The sequence below is a fragment of the Marmota monax genome, unplaced genomic scaffold (assembly GCF_021218885.2).
Source record: "Marmota monax isolate L192 unplaced genomic scaffold, Marmota_monax_Labrador192_F-V1.1 WCK01_AAM20220418_F8-fsc00014, whole genome shotgun sequence".
NCBI classification, from domain to species: domain Eukaryota; kingdom Metazoa; phylum Chordata; class Mammalia; order Rodentia; family Sciuridae; genus Marmota; species Marmota monax.
In genome coordinates, this window is record NW_026695222.1 from 14,631,284 (window position 1) to 14,645,466 (window position 14,183).

The window sequence follows — 14,183 nt, forward strand, 5'->3', positions numbered from 1 at the left end:
GGCTCATTGGCCAAGCGCCCCTGAGTTCAATCCCTCGTACCAAAATAAATAAGTAAATAAAGCATCTTTTGAGATGGAAAAGCCTACGGAGAGAATTATATGAACAAAAAATAGTGATGTCTGCATTTGTCTCCAATATTACACAGCAATTTAAGAACATAGATATTGAGCTTCTTAATTAACACAATTAATGGAGCCATGATTTCTATAACGTTGTGTTGTCTTCTTTAACGTCACAGTGATGTATTAATGGTATATTTATTAAGTGGTACTGAAGAATTTATATAATTCTTTGTCTCTCCTATCACATAAAGCTGCCTGAATATGTAAGATTAACTGAATGGTCTGTGACCCAGAATTATGGTAAATATAACCTGCTTATAACTGAGCCATTATAACTAAATACCATAATTGTCCTTTTTTTAAAAAAAAAACTTTTCCTAACTTTATTTAATATGGTAAAATACTAATTTATAACATCTATCATCATAAATCATTTTATGTTACAGTTCAGTGATATGGAGTACATTCATACTGTTTTGCAGCCATTATCATCATCCATCTCCAGAATGCTTTTCAAAGAACAAACTTTGTCCATTAAACAATAACTCTCCATTTCTTTCTACTTCCAGCCTCTGACAGCTACCCTTCTATTTTCTCTGTGAATTTGACTATTCTATGTACCTAATATAAGTGGAAGCAGGGCTGGGGATGTGGCTCAAGCGGTAGCGCGCTCGCCTGGCATGCGTGCGGCCCGGGTTCGATCCTCAGCACCACATATAAACAAAGATGTTGTGTCCGCCAAATACTAAAAAATAAATATTAAAATTCTCTCTCTCTCTACCTCTCTCTCACTCTCTCTTAAAAAAAAAAAATAAGTGGAAGCATATAGTCTTTGTCTTTTTCTGGCTACCTATTGAGCATAATATCCTCAAGGTTCCTCCATGTTGAAGCATGTTTGAATTTCATTCCTTTTAATTTTTATATTATTGTTTTAAAATTTATTTGGGGTGCAGGAATTGAACCCAGGGTGCTTGAACACTGAGTCACATCTCCAGCCCTTTATTATTTTTTATTTTGAGACAGGACCTCACTAAGTTGCTGAGGCTGGTCTTGAATTTGGAATACCCCTGCCTCAGCCTCCTACGCAGGTTACAAGTGTTTGCCCCCACACCTGGCTTGAATTCAAGCCTTCCTTTTAAGGCTGAATGATATTCCAAGGCTGTAGATATGTACTACATTTTGTTCATTCATCTGTTCAGTACACTTGGTTTGATTCCATTGTGAAAAATGCCGTGACTATGGGAGTATAAGTATGTCTTCAGGATCCTGATTTTAAAATTCTTTTGAGTAAACAGAGAAGTGAAGGTACTGGATCATATGGTTATTCGATTTCTTATTTTTCGAAGTACTTTTACACTGTTTTCCACAGAAGTTGTACCACTTTATGTTCCAACCAAGCATGCACAACTGATTACATTTTCTTTTTTTTCCTTCTATTTGCTCTGTAGTAGTCAGCTACTGTGTTGTAATGTTGAAATCATCAGTGGCTACCATAAGGAGGCATAAGATTTACTGTCAAGTAAGTACATGCAAGAGATACTGAAGGGTTTAAGCATGAAAGTAACAAGTGGGTTTATGTTCTGAAAGATAAAATATCTTTGTGATTACTATGATGTAGTTGGAAGGAAGATGCATCAGAAGGGTTTAGATCCAAACAAGAGGATCACAACAGACCGAGCCAGAGAAAATAGTAAATGTCTGAACAAAGACAGTAGAAATGGAAAAGGAAAAAAGAATAAAATGCAGTGCTGGGAATCAAATCGGGGCCTTGCAAGCACTCTACCACTGAGTTATATCCTCAGCCCCCTCTCTCCACTTTTAATTAATTACTTGCGATACTGCCCTTTGAAAACGGGTGTTTTGTCACTAAGTTACACCTCTAGGCTCTCCCCTACCACATTCCTTTTGAGACAGGGTCTTGCTTACCTGCCCCAGCTGGCCATGAACTTGGGATTTTCCTGTTGCAGGCTCCAAAGTTCTTTTACATTTGTTATCTCTTTTTTTTTTTTTTAATTTTAATATTTCTTTATTTTTTTTTAGTTTTTTGGCGGACATAACATCTTTGTTTGTATGTGGTGCTGAGGATCGAACCCGGGCCGCATGCATGCCAGGCGAGCGCGCTACCGCTTGAGCCACATCCCCAGCCCCATTTGTTATCTCAAGGAACCAACAAATTTATTCTACACCTGTTGGATACCAACAGTTGGATGAAACCCCTCCTTGTTCTCTACTTCAATTTCCCACACGAGGCAGCTTCTACTTCAGACTGCTCTCCCACCCCAACTCAGTCTTTCATCTGTTTTGTTTTGTGTGTGATTCTGGATATTGAATCTAGGGACTCTCTACCAATGAGCTACATCCCCATCCCTTTTCATGGTTATAGAAGAATATCAGAGTTTAGCAACATTCAGAGGACCATGAAGGCCAGTCTGAGAGCAGAAGAAAATAGTGGGAATTCCTGATGAAGTAGGTGCTTGGCAGCAGAGTGCAAATTAGGTTGAATCCTTGAGAAGGATCATTTAGGAGAGCGGCAAGAAACAACTGCCCTAGGAATGGATCAGGGATGCTTATGAAGAAGTAGAAATGACAAGGTTATGCTAGGCCCAGGGACACGAAAGAAGAAAAATTGAAAGTCCAGTCGAGTTTTAATGCAGTGCCACTTTAGACCACTGTAATTTGGTGTGGGTGCCTTAGTTGCTTAGGGTACGTCAGGGAAATGTGCAAAGCTTTTTGTTATTCCAGTGCTATGGACCGCAGGCACTTTCAGGTAACAAGTGCAGTGAAGAAAATATTGTGGGTTAATCTGGTAGAAGGAGTGGAGGAGAACTTGAGTTGGGGAAGATCCCTCTGGAGCAAATGACATTTGAGGTGACATCAGAATGGCAAGAGGTCAGACATGAACAGCGGGACCCAGGAGCAATTCTAAACATAAGAAATAGTCTGAGCTGACACTGAAGTGGAGTTCTCTTGGTATATTTGATAGAGAAAATGACAGCATGGCTCATGTTGTAATAAGAGACAGGACAGGTAGAATAGTTGATTTTGAAAAACTTGGAATAAGTTAGCATTTTTCAAACTCCTTGGTTTCAGGATCCCTTTACCCTTGTAAAAATTATTAAGGCCCCCAAGTTAATGTTTATGGAACACACACACACACACACACACACTTTGAAAATTAAAAAAAAAAAAAAATTAAGCTAGTCATGGTGGTGCACACCTATAATCCCAGCAGCTCAGGAGACTGAGGCAGGAAGATTGCAAGTTTGAGTCCAGCCTCAGCAATTTAGCAAGGCCCTGAAATTACTAGAGACCCTGTCTAAAAAATAAAAATGGGCTGGTTATGTGGCTCAGTGGCTCAGTGGTTCAGCGCCCCTGGGTTCCATCCCCAGTACCAAAAAAATAAAAGCGAATCACCCCTTAAGATATGAAAATTGTTTTGATTTATCCTCCTCTCCACACACCCCCCTGAAAAGGAGTCTCCAACAGGAAAAAACAACTTTTTCTCCGCCCCCCCCCCCCCCAAGATTAGAAAGAGTTTATTCCCTGATAGTCTCAGATTCTCTGAGTTCTCTGACTTTGCTGCACAGTGTTAAAGAGGTATAGCCTCCATAAGAGGGCAAGATGCTCATCAAATGTAATTTAAGTAATGTCTGTTCATGTGAGAAATATTAACTTGGTGGAGACTTGAAGCAGATGGTGTGCAGTTGGAGTAGATAACTATATTATTCCAAGTAATATTGTTGGAGCTGGGAAGCAGCAATCCACATTTCACTTTTCCCTATTTACATTATCAGGTCAGCTGTGTTGCTGCTGCTTTTAACTTGCATTAAGATTATCAAGGAGGGGTTGATGTTGGCAGGCTGATTACAATGTATCTTTAAATATTAAAATAATTAGCATTGGAAGAGACCCTTGAGTTACTCTCAGCATATAGTAGCATGGTGATTGTTGATGCATTGGGTAGCTAATAAAACCTTATATTTGGGTCTGATAGAGCAGTTTCTTATCTGTTACTTTAGTTGCCTTTTTCAGGCCCTACCCTATCTCCATTTTACAAATGAGGAAGCCAGTGCTCTGGAGTGACTTGTCCAGGGTTCCACAGTATCTGATAAATTAACAGAATGAGGGTTGAGTCACAGCTTCCAGTTTCATTGCCCAGTGTCATTCTACAGTAACCTGCCTATGACTCTTCAAGAACATAAATCTCTAGCTGGTGTAGAATTTTGTGCATTTGCCAAACTGCATTATCTGGCCTAATGTAGTATATATAGCCATTGTTCCTCATTCAGTTAAGTTCTAGAGTGAGAGTTGTGTACAGTGTTTTACATGTTTATATTTATATACCCTTTGTTACAAATAAAATATCCATTTTTTTTTTCTTTTCTCTCTTGTACCAAGGATTGAACCCAAGGGAACTATACCTCTAAGCTATATCCCCTTCCCTTTTAAAATATTTCATTTAGAGACAGAGACAGTATCTCACTGAGTTATTTAGGCTGAAGCTGGCTTTGAACTCAGGATCCTCTAGCTTCAGCTTCCCAAGCTGCCAGGATTACAGGCATGTAATCTGTTACTTTAGTTGCCCTTTTCAGGCCCTACCCTATCTCCATTTTACAAATGAGGAAGCCAGGCTGCTCTATTCAGTCACCTTTTTTAGATTCTTGACTTTTCATGAGGATCAGTTCTTGAACCTCTATTTTATTCTCACTTTCTTGTAGATATTTGGTCTTGAGCTGATTTTTTTTTTTTTTTTTTAGTACTGGGGATAGAACCCAGATACTTGGCACATGCCATGCAAGCTACATCCCCAGCCCTTTTTATTTTGAGGCAGGGTCTTTTTAAGTTACTGAGGCTGGCCTCAAACATGCTCTCCTCCTGTTCTCCCTGAGTATGTGGGATTACAGGCATGTACCACCATGCTGGGCCCGCTCCCTGGTGCATTAAATAGGATTTATAAATAGGAATTGTATATTTACATACCATTAATTGACAACATCTCATTACAAGTTCTTTCTTTCTACCTCATGCCTCAGCTCCAGACTTCTTTCTATACCTGGCTGCGTGTCCTACATTTCTGATGGAATATCTACTAGGCATCTCACCAGTTAATCCCATTCTTTAGCTGCTCCTCAGCCTATCTTCTTTCCCATTTCAACTCCTCCTTCCTGTTGCTCAGGATAAAACCTCAGGATTGTACCTTGACCTGTCTCATGTAATCCTTTTTTTTTTTTAAAAAATTATTTATCTTCTGCAATAGGAAACCTATTGTTACACACCCACCCCACCCCCAAATTTTTATTTTGGAATAGAATCTTTCTAAGTTTCCCAGGCTGGCCTCAAACTTGCAATCCTCCTGCCTCAGTCTCCTGAGTCTCTGAGATTATAAGTTTGTGCCCACATATCCAGGGAGAATGCAATTAATTTTTAAAAGCATAGATCTTCCTCTAACAACCTTGGTGAACCTATATCGTTTTTGTTTTTGTACCAGGGATTGAACCCAGGGTCACTCAACCACTGAGCCACATCCTCAGCCCTTTTGCTTTTTATTTTGAGACAAGGTCTTGCTAAATTGCTGAGGCTGGTCTCGAACTTGCAATCCTCTTCCCTTGGCCTCCTTAGCAGCTGGGATTACAGGCGAATGCCACCACTCCTAGCTCCTATGTCTTAATCTTAATAACTGGGTTGTAAATTTCTCTTTGCCTTCTATGTAGAAAGTCATCTGGCTTATTCAAAAAGATTTTCTTTCTTCTTTTCCAGTCCTTACACCCTGTATTCTTTTTGCTGTCATGCCACTATGGCCTGACTCCTAAATAAATGGTGAATAAAAGTGTTTATATTGGACACCTGTTTCTTTTGAGTTGAAAGAAATGCTTGTAGTATTTTCCCAATAAGTATGACATTTATGTGGGTTATTGGAAAAAAACCTTTATTAAGGAATTGAAATATTTCTGCTTTTGTTGATGTTATGAATAGGAACTGTGTTTTCCCAAATGCCTTTTCTTTAATTACTGAGATAATCTTAAAATTTTCTTCTTTTTAATCTGTTTATATGGGGAGTTTTTATCTGTTTATATTGTTCATTCATTCCCTTCCTCCCTCCTTTTTTTTTTTTTCCCCCCTGTGTAGGGAGTACTCAGGGATTGAATCCAGAGACATTTAACTACTGAGCCACATCCCCAGCCCTTATTAAAAATATTTTATTTAGGGATGGGGATATAGCTTGCCTCACATGCACAAGGCCCTGGGTTCAATCCCCAGCACCCCTGCCACCCCCCCCCCAAAAAAAAAAAAAAGAGAGAGAGACAGGGTCTTGCTGAGTAGCTTAGGGCCTCACTAAGTTGCTGAGGCTGGCTTTGAACTCTTTTTTTTTTTTTGTACCAGGGAGTGAATTCATGGGCATTTGACCACTGAGCCACATCCCCAGCCCTTTTTTTTTTTTTTTTTTAAATATTTATTTTTTAGTTTTCAGCAGACACAACAGCTTTGTTTGTATGTGGTGCTGAGGATCTAACCTGGGCCGCATGCATGCCAGGTGAGCACGATACCGCTTGAGCCACATCCCCTGCCCTGGCTTTGAACTCTCAATCCTCCTGCCTCAGCCTCCTGAGCCACTGGGATTACAGGCGTGCACACCACAGCAGCTGGATGGCTTTGTTTTTTTCTAATATTAAAGTATCCTTGTATTCTCGAATAAACTTGAGTATGATTTTTGTAAAGAATGCACTGTTAGATTTGGTTTACTATTTTTTCTCAGTTTCATTGTTGTCTTCTCTTATGCCCCTTTATGTTTAATTTCTTTCTATCAGTCCCTGGAAGCCACTGGGTGCTTTCAAAGCCGGCTTTGTCTAAAGTTTCATATAAATGAAATAGTGTGGTATGTGGCTCTTTGTCATCTTTCATCTTTCACTTACCTTAATACTTTAGACATTTATCTATCCATGTATGTGTGTCAGGAGTTAGTTCCTGTGTGTTATAATTTTGTTATTCTTTAACTAATGTTGAGCATTTTATTATGTGTTTATTAGCCATTCAATATCTTCTTTTGGGGGTGTCTGTCTCCCCCTCCTCGCCTCCCTCTCTCTCTGTCTCTGTCTCTTAGGGATGGAACCCAGGGCCTCATGCATGCTAGACAGGCTCTCTACCATTGAGCTATATCCTCAGGTGCCCTGCCCCGCTTAAATTACTGTGAGACATTCTCAACTTTAAGTTGATAAGGCTAGCCTCGAACTTGAGATCCTTCTGTCTTAGCCTCCTAAGTGTGTTTTACCTTACCCAGCTCTCCCAATATTTCTTAGCAGACTGATTAGGTTTTAAAGATTCAGATATAATGGCTTCCTTGGCCATCCTGTTTGGAATGATCATTATTTCTGGCATACTTCTGAAAAATCTACATTTTACTCTTTTTTTTTTTTTTCTCTCAGTGATGATACGCAGGAATACTTGACCATATATATCTTCTTTCCAAAATTTAGTTTAGATAACTATCTCAAAAGCCAAGTAAAATGATTAATTCTAACGAATTTTTAATCTAATTAAAGTAAAACATGTATGAGTGTGCTGCATACCAGCCTCTGTTATATTCATTATGATACCCTCAGAACCAGCCTTTGTTGTGTAATCCCCAAAGACAAATGGGAAAACAAACCAACTATCATTATAAAATATCCTTTACACATCAAACTCAGCTTCTTTTTTCTAAATGTGGTGCCATCCTTTAGATCTTGGAATTTCTTATGTTTCCAGTTTGGGTTGTAGTCTTTTCCCTCATATTATAGCATTATTTTTGATCTCATATTTACATCTCTGTTCTTTATTGTTTCTTTGCCAGCCTCATAAGAAGTTTAAAAAACTTCCAAGGAAATATATTTTATAATTATTTGTAAATATCCCTGTTTGTGGGCAATTTTTCATGGAGGATTCTTCTCAAATAGTACTTGTCTAGGGTATTTACCAATAATATATTCAATAGTACTTTCTTTTGTGGACCTATAGAATAATTCTTTATAGTTTCGTGATTGTTTGTTTTTATGGTTTAGAGATTGAACCCAGGAGAACTCTACCACTAAACTACGTCCCTTTTCAAAAGTTTTTATTTTGAAGGTAGAACTCATGAAAATCAAAGAGAGATCAATAGAAGAAAGGGACCAAAGGGAGGAAGGGAGGAGGGAGTGCTAGGGAGTGATATAGGCCAAATTCTATTTTTATACATTGTGTGCATGCACATATGTAGTAACATATCCCATTATCATGTATAACTATAATGCACCAATAAAAAAATATGGAGGCCGGTATTTTGAGACAGGTCTTGCTAAATTGTTCAGGCTGGCCTCAAATTTGCAACCCTCCTGTTTTTAGCCTCTTAAGTAATTGGGATCACAAGCATGTGCCATTGTGCTTGGGATTGGAAAGAATTTTCTGGTTTTTGAACTTTAAAATTTTTGAAATTCAAAAGTGCTCAAGATATGTGTGGTTGGTTCTTTAAGGGATTCAGCCAAAATATATATAAACAGTGATTTCATAAAAATTCAAGAAGAAGTCACTTTCACAATGATGACATAAGGGCATGCCATAGCTATCTGTCTTCCTATAGGAAGTTCCTCTGCTCCTACTGTGACCCCAAGCAGAGTTAAAATGCGTACTTTGAAACATACCCTTTACCTATCATCTGAGCAACTGATCAGTTTGATCAGGTTATACAAAACATGAGGTGCATTCATGCAACCCAGACTCTAACAAAAATATGTATATTGTATTTGGTGCTTTTATGACTTTAAATTCTTGGATCATTCTATATAGTATGTCTGAGGTTATATATAGATAAATTATTAGTCAGAAAAATTCTGAGTAGTTGGAACTACAGGTATGCAGCACTATGCCTGGCTGCCAAGTTGTTTGTTTGTGGTGCTGGGGATCAAACCCAGGACTTAATGCATACTAGGCAAACGCTCTACCATTGAGCTACATTCCTAATCCTAGTTTGTTCTTATTATCCCTCACTTTTACGTATGTTGAAAAATGAGATCCAGAAAGGTAAAATGATTTGCTAAAATCCATGTAACAGAAAAGTTTTCACACCAAACGTATATCCTTACCTGTGATTTTCCTGCTGTAGTGTTGCTTGAAACATGAGGAATGACACTGAGGTTGCAGGTTTATGGGTAATGAAGTTAGTAAGAGAGGCGTAGGACGTGTAAACAGTATTTTCAAGGCTGAGCTTTGTTCACTGTCTAAACTTTCAGTTGGTAAGAGTATCATGTCAGTGCAGTTGGTCTATTCCACCTTTTTTATCCTGCCAAATGCTGAATGTTAAAACACATCTCACTGTTACGCCCTCCTCGGGCCTTTGGCGCCCTCGCTGTAAAGGCAGGTGGTCTGAAGAAAGACTCCCTCCAGGTTGTTGCACACGGTACATACACATAACAGTGGGAGACAACTGTCAGTTCCTTCCTTCCCTTCTCCACCCCCTACAGAAAGCTGGGCCCCAGATGGAAGAGCTGGAAATGTGTCAAGTGTTCTTTGAAGGGCATTGAGAAAACACTGTCAGGGAGAAAAAGGCAAGCGCAACAGCTCATTAGGCCACTAATCAGACAGGATGTCCATCAATTTCACAGGGAAAATGTCCTGAGCAGAGGGATGACAAGGGCTTTCAGAATACTATACATTTAAAAAAAAATTTTTTTTAGTTGTAGTTGGACACAATATCTTTATTTTATTTATTGTTATGTGGTGCTGAGGATCGAACCCAGGGCCTCGCACGCTAGGCTAGCGCTCTACCGCTGAGCCACAACCCCAGCCCCAATACTACACCTTTTTTTTTTTTTTTTCTTTTTTTTTTTTTTAAATATTTTATTTACATTTTAGTTTTTGGCAGAGACAACATCTTTGTTTGTATGTGGTGCTGAGGATCGAACCCGGGCCGCACACATGCCAGGCGAGTGCGCTACCACTTGAGCCACATCCCCTGCCCAATACTACACCTTTTTGACAGGGATTTGTAACTTGGGAGCTTGGCTCCTTTGACTTTCTTTATTCATTATATCCTTTCCCAAAATGCGGTCACTACAAACTGAAGCATTAAAGGTAATAATTGGGCCTATAATCACAGTGAATCAGGAGGCTGAGGCAGGAGATTGCAAGTTTGAGGCCAGGTGGGACAACTTAGCAAAATCCTATATTGAAATAAAAATAAGTTACTGAAGCTGGGCACATGGGCACACGCCTGTATCCCTAGCAGCACGGGAGGCTGAGGCAGAACAAAACAAACAACAAAAGCAAGGCGCTAAGCAACTTAGCAAGACCCTGTCTGTAAATAAAATATAAAATAGGGATAGGGTGTGGCTCAGTGGTCTCCAGTTCTGGGTACTAAAAATAAATAAACAAGTTACGGAGAGCCTTGCTTAGTTGTTGTTTGTTGGGTTTTGTTTTGTTTTTTTGTTTTTTGAGAGAGATTTTTTTTTATATATATATTTATTTTTTAGTTTTCGGTGGACACAACATCTTTGTTTGTATGTGGTGCTGAGGATCGAACCTGGGCCGCATGCATGCCAGGCGAGCGCGCTACCGCTTGAGCCACATCCCCAGCCCCTTGCTTAGTTGTTAAGGCTGGTCTCAAAGTTGCCATTCTCCTGCCTCAACCTTCTGAGTAACTGAAATTGTAGGAATGAGTCACTATGTCTGGCACCTGAAAACTCTTTTCAATGTCAGTAAGTTTATCTAATTTCTCTTTCTGGAGTTTCTTTGTTGTTCATTGTTATCAAACAGCTGCTTGTTGTCGGTTACCTACAGGGATGAAATTGTTCATCTTAGTTTAGAATCAGTTGTACTTTTAATTTTTTTTGTATAGCTTATATCATAAGTGACATTGACTCTACCTTCTTTTCCTTTATTAGTATAGTTGACTATATAAAAATTTAGTATTTCATCACCAGCAGAAATTTATATACAACTGATATTGATTCTGTTTCCATGTCATGCAGTTGAGGCCTTTTAGCTGTTTATAGTTTAGCTGTTTCCACTTTACTTAATTGATTTGTTTATAAGGAGTAGTCTAGAAAGAATACAATTGAGGTACCCAAGTTTGGAATCTGGTTTCTCCCTTTCTCAGACACTCTGTAAACTGTTAACTTTCAGTTCCTATCACCTGTTGTCCTTGTTCCCTTGTTTTAGTTTGTAATGTTGACAAAACAAAGTACCACAAACTGGTTGCCTTAAGATGTTAGAAGTTTATTCTCTTACACTTTAGGAGTGAGAAGTCCAAAATCAAAATCAAGGTGTGTGTGTATGTGTGTAGGGAGGGAGGGAGAGAGAAAGACCGAGATCTCATGCGCGCGCAGGGCTGATTCTTCCTTGAGTCCTTAGAGGGAGATATCAGTTCCGTGCCTGGCTCCCAATTTCTGGTGTTTGCCAATATTCTCTGCAGTCCTTAGTTTGTAGATGAATCCTTGAGTCTGTGCCTTTATTGCCACATGATCTTCTATGTGATGATTTTCATATATACTTCCCTCTGTTTGTGTGTCTTCTATCTACCTACCTATGTACCTGTCTGTCCATTTATCCATTTATCTGTTGTGGCACTGAGGATCAAACTAGGAACTTACGCATGCCAGGCATGTGCTCTACTACAAAGTGGCACCCACAGACCTGTCTTTTCTTTTTTAAAGACACCTTCATATTGGATTCATAGCCCACTTAATTACTCAAGATGATCTCTGCAGTCCCTTACCCTAATTACATCTTCAAAGACACTTCTCCCCAATAGGTAGCATTCACACATCAAGATGTTAGGAAATGGGGGCTAGGGTTGTGGCTCAGTGGCAGAGCTCTTGCCTAGAGTGTGTGAGGCACCAGGTTTGATCCTTAGCACCATAGATAGATAGATAGATAATAAAGGGCACATCAACAACTAAAAAATATTTTTTTAAAAATGATGTTAGGAATAGACATAATCTTTTTTGGAAGCAAACATTTCACCCATGTACTAAACCTCTACTTTTCAGTCTTCTAGGAAAACAAGTTGGAATTTCAAATTAATTTGCTGTTTTAATGCCTTGTAGGAACTCTGACCTCCATTTATTTTATTCTCTCCAGTTGGTTCTGAGAAAAGGGTGCCAGCAATGCCTGGATCGCCTGTGGAAGTGAAGATACAGTCAAGATCCTCACCTCCCATCATGCCACCCCTCCCACCAATAAATCCAGGAGGACCAAGGCCAGTGTCCTTTACTCCTACAGCATGTGAGAACTCTTAATTACTTGGGTTTGTGGTTCAGAGTGACATTTGTACCTAAGTGACTAAGTAAGTGACTTTCATTACACATATACTATTCAACATTTTCAAAGTACTAGTAAGCCAGATATAGTGGTGCACTCATATAATCCTAGCAGCTTGGGAGACTGAGGCAAGAGGATTGCCAGTTCAGAGCCAGCCTCAGCAACCTAGTGAGGCCCTAGGCAACTCAGCAAGACCCTGTCTCAAAATATTAAAAAAAAAAAAGGCTGGGGATACTGCTCAGTGGTTAAGTGATCCTGGATTTAATTCCTTGTATCAAAAAAAAAAAAAAAAAAAAGGCAAAATGCTATTAAAATATGGTAACAAATAGATATGGTTGTTTCCAACTTTCATAAGTTTCTTATTCTCTCTGAGAATTATAATAATCTTAGGTTTAAAAAAAAAAATGGAGGGCTCGGGATGTGGCTCAAGTGGTAGTGCACTTGCCTGGCATTCGTGAGGCACTGGGTTCGATCCTCAGCACTACATAAAAATAAAGATATTGTGTCCATCTAAAAGTAAAAAAAAAAAAAAAGTAGAGCATATTGTTTTCATACTCTTTAGTTGTTAAGTAAATATTTTATTTCTTTTACTCAAAAAATGAATTTAAATTATATTGATTTATAAGATTCAAAATAAATTTTATAAAATTATTGAACTACTTCTAAAACTGTTCCAGGACTATCATTGTTAAATCCCTTTATGAAAGAAAATGTTATGGTCTTAGTTTTGTAGGGCTGCTAAAACAAAATATCATATCATTGGTTGACTTATTTATTTCTAAAAGTTCAGCAGATTAGAAGTCAAAGGTCAAGGTGTTGGCAGGTGTGGTCTGTCCTGAAGCCTTTCTCCTTGGGCTTATGGATGCTCACCTTCTTGCTGGTCCTGCTATCTCTTCTTCTGTGTATAAGAACACTAATTTGATCTAATTTAACCATTGTGTATTCCTTCAAGTCCTTGTCTCCAAATACATTTACATTCTGAGGTTTGAAGGGTTTGGACTTCAGCATGTGAATTTTCAAGCAGACACAATTCAGTCCATAACATTTACATGAGCCTATAAATATATAACAAAGGATTCAACTTCACTAGCAAGGAAAATTATAAACTAGTATAATACCTTTGCACAACTACTATGTTCAAAGTATAAAAGAATGTCAAGTTTTGCTGTGAATTTATGAGCAATCTGAACACTTGTGAATTGCTAGTTGAAGTATAATTGGGTACAGTCACTTGTGCAAATTGTTTGGCAGTATGTTCCAAAGCTGAATTTCCACACATTTTATATGTCAGCAATTTCACTCATATATATATATTTAAACAAGCCTCAATTTAAAATCTAGGCTTAGATACATACATATATGTCTTGATTTAATTCTACTTTTCATGCAAATGCTGCCATCCCTAGTTTATGTTGACCCTCTTGTACATATTTTGTCTCATAAACCAGAACACACTTGCTCTTTGTGGAGTGCCGAAAACATGTCAGAGCATTGTGGTAGATGCTGGGTATATTGTTTTATTTAAATGGATTGTACAACTTATATATTATACTTGCTCAAATTTGTGTTTTTATGTTTATCATTTTAAAACACAAGAGAGGGCTGGGAATGTAGTGCAGTGATAGACCACATGCCTAGCATTTTTGAGGCCCTGGTATGATTCCTAATATAGCAGTTGTGGAGGAAAAAAAGGCAAGAGAGGGGCTAAGTTGTGGCTCAGCCATAGAGCACTCACCTAGTGCATGTGAGGCCCTGGGTTCGATCCTCAGCACCACATAAAAATAAATAAATAAAGGTATTGACAGCTACAACTAAAAAATAAATATTTTTTAAAAAGAAAAAAATAAAAGGCA

General features: G+C 38.5%; 1 protein-coding gene across 7 annotated transcripts in view; it reads left to right on the top strand.

The window, feature by feature from the left end:
• Nucleotides 1-14,183, top strand: part of Cbfa2t2 (CBFA2/RUNX1 partner transcriptional co-repressor 2) — a 143,731-nt gene that overhangs the window by 83,423 nt on the left and 46,125 nt on the right. For all 7 annotated transcript variants that reach the window (XM_046433611.2, XM_046433612.2, XM_058575693.1 and 4 more), the window contains one exon: nucleotides 12,151-12,294. In XM_046433611.2, the coding sequence (XP_046289567.1) occupies nucleotides 12,151-12,294 (144 nt within the window). The remainder of the gene's footprint in view (nucleotides 1-12,150; nucleotides 12,295-14,183) is intronic.